The sequence below is a fragment of the Frankliniella occidentalis genome, unplaced genomic scaffold (assembly GCF_000697945.3).
Source record: "Frankliniella occidentalis isolate FOCC.00 unplaced genomic scaffold, Focc_3.1 Scaffold247, whole genome shotgun sequence".
Lineage (NCBI taxonomy): Eukaryota > Metazoa > Arthropoda > Insecta > Thysanoptera > Thripidae > Frankliniella > Frankliniella occidentalis.
In genome coordinates, this window is record NW_026267373.1 from 414,204 (window position 1) to 422,258 (window position 8,055).

Genomic DNA, 8,055 nt, shown 5'->3' on the forward strand with positions numbered 1-8,055 from the left:
GATACAAAGACATAATTGGAAAACATTGGAGCCACATTATAGTTTGCATTTTACTAAATGAGCTACTGTTGAATAACTGTACCTTTAGCTTTTCAACTTCAGAAACCAAAGCTTTGATTTCTTGTGCCTTCTTCCTACTGTCTTCTTTCATCGTGAAATTTTCCTCTCTCAACTGCTTAACCAAATCAGTACTCTCTTGAACCTTCTGGAAGTTTGTTTTCAGTTCTAAATTTTCCTAATAGAATAAACAAGAATTAAATTTTAGAGTGTGCAGATATTAAAAATGGGGATTATGGATCTAGAGTCAAGCTTTAATTCTCACCTCAGTCAAGTGGTTTACTTGGGAAAGTAAAGCTTTATTTTCTTGAGCAATCTTTTCACTGTCTGCTTTAAGCTTCAAGTTCTCCTCTCCAAAGTACCTTCCTAAATCTTCATCTTCTCGTACCCTCTGACAAGATGATTTAAGTGTTAAATTCTCCTGAAATTTAAAACAGAATTTATTTAGCCTCACCAATGATATGATAAGCAAATAATGGAGGAATGGGAATGGAACCAAGACTAAAGCTTTAATCCTTACCTCTGTCAACTGGCTTACTTGAGACAATAAATTTTCAATTTCGTGAGTTTTCTTTTCACAATTGGCTTTAAGATCTGAATTTTCCTCTCTCAGGTGCTTCACTAAATCTTTAACTTCCTCTAATTCTGCTTGACTTGTGCTAAGCTCCGAATTTTCCTGTGATCCAATATCATAAATTGGTATTAGCATACGTGTACAAAGCAAAACATTTCAGGTGAAACAGCTGGTTTTTTATTTACCTTTTTCAAGCGGTTTATATCAGCTTTTACTGCAGCTAAACTATCCTGTAAGAGAAACATTCAGCTTTTATTGGTCTTCAACTGATTTGAAATTTGTTTACATCAACACTAGACATCAAATAGATATTTTATAACATATAATTGGAAATACCCTCTAATCTGACAGCATATTGAGAGGCGACAGTTTTTCGCATTCGGCTCAGATGATAGCAAGGGTCGTATAGGGGAGACAAAAATTTAGTTACACACCTTTAAATTGGTTTCCACCTGACTGACATATTCCTCTAATTTTACAAGGTTGCAGCAGATAATACAGTACCAGAAAGGAAGTTTCTCTGCTGCGGTGAGCATGAGACATAATATATTAATTCCTATCAAACATAAATCCCTTATTTTTAAGAGAAAAAGCAGGGCACAGAAACACTTACCTTGCTTTTTAGTAACATCACAGCATTTGCCATGAAACCATTTATAACATTTATCACATAATATCATGAATCTGGAACAATGGTAAACAAAAAAGATAGAATACAGAAGCATATAATAATGCCTTGTAATCAAGAAACTAAAACTAAAATCGCAATATGACTGTACCCAAATTCCTTTCTACGACAGAAACAATACAGTTTTCGTTTTTCGTTGCCCATTTTCGTTTCACTTTAACCTGTGACTGATATTAAAATACGAAAGAGCAGAATTTCAAACTCCCAGCTAATTCAACGGCCACCCGAGTATTCCCCTCGGTGTGTCTTTTCTGATCGAAGCGTGCGCCATACCTCCGCGGCCTACCGTAGCCTCGCCAGTAGGGGCCATCCGTGACCGGCGCACAAGGGTCCGGTACGTTATAAAATCTCGCCACACATTCAGGTAGGCGCAAGGGAGATTCCTGAAGAAATGCCATACCAACACAACAACAACTTCTCAACAACAAACTTAGGTTGTGTTTGATTAAGAAAATACTCGTACGCCTTTTATACAGGGATATCTGTGTTTCGGCCTTTGCCGCCGTTGTGAAGGTGTCTCCACAATGGACGTCTGACGAAATGACGATAACGCCCGATGCATCGATGGTAGCGCCTGCGGAAAGCAGGGTAGGCCATCCCGCCGAGCAGCTGTGTGAAGTCGGCGGCCCAACCAGAGCGCCCAACGCGGGGACCGCGGGGACACCTCCGGGCAGCTAATAGGGGAACGTCTGGCGCCCGCTCGAATCAACTCGCGGGACGTTCATAGTTGAAAATGTATATCCAATAGCCCATTCCAAATTGAAGACCTAAGTAAAAAGTTGTCGAAGGTCGGGTCTAAAACGATTTTGACTAGAAGTAACCTTTTGTCTAAGTCCGAGCTCTCTGCGACGAAGCGCCAGTGAACTGATTGGTCTGTTCGAAACGTCCTTTTTGGGCGCTCGATGCGAGGCGTCATGTTGGAGCACTCGCCACGCGCACCCACTGACAGGAGTGACTTACCGTACTGCCGAGATAGGTCCATATGACCCCTACTTCCAGCTCGACCACCAAAATCCGCAGGGGCACAAATGAGGAAGTTGCCCAGTGTGGCGGAGCGTAGCGGGAAACAAAACAAAGCACCATAACCTACGAAAAGGAATACTTTATATCGCGGATTAAGTTCTTTTCTCGAAGTGCTATGTGAATGCATAGGTGTATATAAAGGCTGCGCATTGATTAAAACCTTGTCAAATACTACTTTCTGGATGTATAGCGTAGTTTTCTTTTGTTGCTTTCTGCTTTGTTTTGGTTCCCCGCTACGCTCTGCCACACTGGGCAACTTCCTCATGACGCGAAGTACGGCTAGCCGTATAGCATGCCAGTGCTAGTTTGAGGGCGAGAGCTGAGGAGAGGTGTGCGGCGGGGTGTATCCGGAGGCTGGATTTTGTTGATTTCCCGCGCATCATATGATGCAGGAGGGTTGCTTCGGCTACCTTGGGCGCGCTTCGGCGACAGGTCAGCCGACACTGTAGCCCCCAGCTGGCAGCCAACGGGACCGAGACCGTCTGAGTGGGACCGTTTGCGGTCTCTGTCCTGCAGCGATAGCTTCACTGTGGCAACAAACTCTTGTCTGTGGTAACCAACTATTGGCTGCCTTAGCAAATTTGGTATTAGCTGTCCGAAAATTAGCTAATTTGTTAGTTGTGATCACTATTTTTTTCTGTGGAGTGATAACCCTTTCAAACCCTTCTCGTGCGGGAAGAGAGTCGATACAGCGTTGGAGCGATATAAAACCTCCACGCATAGATCGGTCCTGGAGTGGGCTCGCGACCGCGACCTCCGCGCGCACCACAAGTTTACCGAGACGGACGGCGACCCCGTCAACGAGGAGCGTGGCTTCTTCTTTGCGCACATCGGCTGCTGTTTTATCAAGTTAAGCCAAGCCGAACACGAAAGCCAGCCCAAGCCGAACACGAAAGCCTAAAAACGACGTCTTTTGGGTGGAGGGGGAGGCTTGCGGCTGCAGCTACCCCCACTCCGAAAAATTCGTCCCCGGGCATCGGGCTCGAGTTTCGGCTTGGGATTGGGCTTCACAGTTAAAACCTTACGAAGCAAAATGCCAAATCCTTCGTAAATACGAACTTGCGCGTTCGGCTTCGCTTAAATTCATATAACATGGCTGATGTACAGGAAGCACCCCGAGGTTGTACGCCTGGGCAAGACCATCACCATCGATGTGAGCGATCTGCAGTCTGACCCCTGCGATACCTTCCGAAGAAGTTGGTACTCGCCACTTGCCATCTCTGTGAACATAGCGAATTCGCGGAATGTAATTCCCTGCCCCACTGTGACTTTAACAATTTTCAGTATTTCTTGTAATTTGCGATTAAGAAGACGGTGTTGTAAATTTACCTATGGTACCGGTATCGTAAATTACCAGTGAGAAATGATCAATTCAAAAGACACCAATTTGACATCAATAATGAAAAGGTGGTAGTATTATTTTGACAAATTTACGTCAAATTGGTGTATTTTTGATTGATCATTTCTCACTTGGTTTAGTATACGACCACCAACAATTTTTTCACCTTTGAACCTACAATTATTTTTCGTAGTGTTGGCAAGGCACAGATCTAGGACAGGATCCAGTCACCCAGTCACTTTCAATGGGAAAGGGTAAAGGGAGGAGGGGGCGGGGGCGTCGGCGCGGCGTCGCGCGGCGCAAATGAGACGCACCAGCTGCGCGCGCGACCAGACTGCTGCACTCCGCCTGTGGTCACCCCCCCCCCCTTTGCCTTGTTGCATTAGAGTCACACTCGGTAGAACCGAGGGGGCAATAACTACCTGCTTTTGATGTGTAAAAAAAAAATACTTGCGATTTTACCTACCCTGGGCTTGGCAACCCCACTCTACAAGCCCTAGGTGGTCAAAATTCCTTGCCCAGTGGGAGTGTGGACTGACAAAGCCCACGGGGCTAAGAAAGTTACCAGCCCAATGGGCGCGCTGGGTGACTCCACATGCCCGACTTGCTAATTTACAACCGTGGGCAAGCAAAGGATCTCTGCCTGCCCAGGGCTTGTAGAGTGGGGTTGCCAAGCCCATGGGCGGGGAAAAATGCAAACCCTGGGCAAAATAATTACCCGAGCCGGATTTTTCCTTTCCGGACTTCTCCCTCCTTAACCGAACGTACATTTTTAACAGATTTATTAACGCATGCAATGGCTTTCTACTTGCCCACGGGTGGTAAATTTACCAAGCTGTCGGTGCAAATTCCAAAGTGTGGGTGTGTGAATTTACAACTCGTGGGCAGATAGAGGAGAATCAAATGCCCGCTGTGCGAATTTCGAGTGTGGGTTGGTAAATCCGCAAGTTTGGGTACGGAAATAAACCCACCCACTGGGCGTGCATATAGACATTGCATGCCCACTGGGCCATCAAATCAACTTTACAAGACGGGTAGGTAAAGTTGCAAGTCCACACTGTATGTTCCTTACGAACAACTGCTCTTCGTAACGTACAAATGATTTAGAGCATTTGTATTACAAACAAATTGTTTGTATTACGAAGAGCCTAGTTTGTATTACAAACGAGGCTTTTCGTATTACGAATGGGGGGTGTTCGTAATATGAAGGAAAATCATTCGTAATATGGCTGCTTTAGATCCTTTGTAAGTTACAAACAAATTCTTTGTAATACGAACACCGCTGTTTGTAAGGGACTAAGAGTGCACTGGGCGGGTAAAATTCCACTTATTTTTTATAGTCCCCGCGGGGACGGCTTCCACAACTTTGCACCACGTGTTTCCGTGGGACTACAGGATGGGCGAGTGCGGCTCCTACATCACCAACCTCAACACGGCCTTCATCGACGCGATGGCGGTCCTGGGCCCGGCCTACGGCCTACGACCTCAAGACCCACGCCGGGGCACGATACGGGCGCGCGTGCTGCGCAGGGCGACGGTAGCCACCGGGTGTGGGGCTGGGGCGACAGAGACGTACCCGCGGAGCAACGCGCGCTCGCCGCAGGCAAATGAAATACTGGTGGCTGGAAAAGCCCGTCGTCCGCTCTCGTAGTTATACCAGGTGACTGGTGCTGACTGTAAGGTCTCGAAGCGCCTGGTAGGTAGGCATCATCTTCCCTGCAGTGCATGCGCGTACTGAGGAGTGGCCTACCCTGTGTCTTGCAGGCGCCGAGCTCCTGTGTACAATTTGTGGAATGAAAAAGTGAAAAACGGACGTATACTTCCTGGACAATCCCTCACGCCACCATGACGCCACGCTCTTTCGTAATTATACTGTAACGCATGCGCGCATGCGCGAGTGGGTTGCTCACACTGTTAAAAATCCTGTAGCAAAAGACGACAAAGTACAGGAAAAGTATAGGATTTCCGTACATGATGAGGTACAGGACATCCGTACTCATTTAGTGTAGTCCCCATAAGGCTCCAGTTAAAAATTCCTGTACTCTGTACTCAATAACACAGTAACCATGCAATCACGGAAAGACCAGGCAAGTGTATGACCAGTAAGACTGTACTAAATACTGTGGTTTTTTGCCCCCCTTTCTGCTTTTGAAAAAAGCATTAAAGAGGGCTGATGCAACCGCTCTACCGCTCTTGTGTCCGTCCGTCTGTCTGTCTGTCCGTCGTGTGTGTGAGAGGAAGGAGATGAGCTAGATTTTAGGGTATCTTAGGGGGTCACTCCTGGACAACGAGACGCCCGGTGCAAATCCTGGCAACCTCTGAGGAGGTGAAAGGGGGTAACAAAGAAATAGGAGTTGGTCCCAAAAGTAGGAATTTTTCTTTGGTCTTCTAAGAAGGGGTAACTCGTAGACCCTTTTTGACCTAAAATTTTGTCTGTTTGACTCTACCTTGCACCGTTTGGGCGCTAGAGTGTTTTTCGACAAAAAATACGGTGTAAATGGCCACGTTGCACATAAAGACGTACAAGGAGGCGTCCAATCGAAAAATGTAAGGGATGGTCGGGGGAAGTATCATTCTGAATCAGGAACTACCCTCGGGTTTGCCTTTCACTGTATCAGACCTCCCTGACGTTCTGCCTAGACACATTCTAGATATAACCTGACAACTTCTAGACATGTTCTAGACAGTAGCACGTTTGGAACATGTCAAGAACTTGTCTGGAAATGTCTAAAACGGGGCAAATGTCTAGATTGTCCTGATAATGTCTAGACTCCCCCCAGGACTCAATGTCTACTTCTGATCTAGAACAAGCCTAGAGCAACTAAACTGTCTAGCTCGCGTCCAAAACCCGTGGGGCTCCTCCAAAGATAATGTATATATACATATAGACCTATAGGTCAAGTCTAGATCATATCTCGATCATCCGAGTCCACATCATGTCTGAAAAGTGTATATAATGTCCCCAGGACTCAATGTCTACTTCTGATCTAGAACAAGTCTAGAGCAGCTAAACTGTCTAGATTACGTCCAACACCCGTGGGTCTCCTCCAGAGATAATGTATAGATCGAGTCTAGATCATGTCTCGAGCATTCGAGCCCACATCTAGCTAGAGGTGGATATATTTACACTGTTAAATTCCTACAAAGCATTCGCTTTGCAGAGCTGCGAAGTATTTTGCTCCTTTGTAACTACGAAGCATTTACTTTGCAATTACAAAGTGATGCTTTGCAATTGCGAAGCAATGAAAACGCTGCAAAGCATCGCTTTGCAATTGCAAAGTGTCACTTCGTAATTGCAAAGCATCACTTTGTAATTGCAAAGTAAATCCTTTGTAGTTGCAAAGGAGCAAAATTCTTCGCAGGGATTTAACAGTGTAGGCTACAGGCTACATACGCAGGCACCAGGTACATAGTTCACACGCGCGCTTGTCGAACGGAATTAGGGATAGTCCAGAAAGTACGTCCTTTATTTGCCGTTATACGAATCCTCAAATTTCAGCTAATGCGAGCTCTAATAGCGCCTGATAGGTAGGCAACATTTTGCCTGCAGTGCATGTGCGTATTGACGGGTGGCCTACCCTGAGTCTCGCAGGCGACAAGCTCCCGCAGGTTACCGAGCGGTAATGAGTTTTCTAGCGACGTGCAGGTCGCATCAATAAACATTACAAATTCAATCAGACTATACAGTGAAAAATACCAGTTTTAAATGTCAATGTTTAATCTTTCCGAATTTTAAAATGTCAGCAGTAACATTTTACCCTGCCGAGTTCAAATAATAACACGGAATAAGACGTGTTCTGTGTTCTTAGAGAACCTTTGTTCAGAACCCTATCACATATTACTTGTAGGCTCGTTTAGTTGGAAATTTTACGGGTAATTCAATGGTGCTTTCAAAAATTAAATTTCAGGTCTCGTTTAGAAAATATACCACAAAAACTGAAATGTGCACCGCGTTATCATCTAGTGATCGAGATGCGTTTTTATGCAGTTTTCTGTGCGAGCTAGTTTTGAGAGATCTTATCTAAAGTGGATGCAAAGTGGATTCAAGCGGGGTCCACACAATTTCCACAGAACCTTCGATGAATCATAATCGCACTTGAACAAAATGCTGCATCACTTTGATTGAAGTAAGGTTGCGACATTACCGGTAACAATCAATGTTACCGTACATTACGGTAAAAATGGTAATTTATCGGAAATTTTGGAAAATTGGAAAAATTCAATTCGAAGCAAGCGTTTGAAATTCGTGTGTACTGCCTAGAAAGTGTCGAAATAGCCGGTATTAGCTATACCTATTGGAATTTTTGTGTTTTTAGCCCGCCCTTCTGCTTTTAAAAAAGCATTAAAGCGGGCTTATGCAACCGCTCTCGTGTC

General features: G+C 45.1%; 2 protein-coding genes and 1 pseudogene across 3 annotated transcripts in view; 2 read left to right on the plus strand and 1 right to left on the minus strand.

The window, feature by feature from the left end:
• Positions 1–82: 82 nt before the first annotated feature.
• Positions 83–1,664, minus strand: LOC113209958 (centrosomal protein of 83 kDa; the record flags this gene model as incomplete). Of its 2 annotated transcripts, XM_052273116.1 has the most annotated exon segments (7): positions 83–235; positions 323–478; positions 578–733; positions 817–861; positions 1,066–1,154; positions 1,245–1,315; positions 1,411–1,664. In XM_052273116.1, coding segments are annotated over 7 exon segments (723 nt in total), but the record flags the coding sequence as incomplete, so codon positions are not given.
• Positions 1,665–2,301: 637 nt separating this feature from the next.
• On the plus strand, positions 2,302–5,405 carry LOC113203685 (acyl-CoA Delta12-desaturase-like; annotated as a pseudogene).
• Positions 5,406–5,747: 342 nt separating this feature from the next.
• Positions 5,748–8,055, plus strand: part of LOC113209950 (uncharacterized) — a 6,083-nt gene continuing 3,775 nt past the window's right edge. The window contains exon 1 of the mRNA XM_052273114.1: positions 5,748–5,768. Within this exon, the coding sequence (XP_052129074.1) occupies positions 5,748–5,768 (21 nt within the window). The remainder of the gene's footprint in view (positions 5,769–8,055) is intronic.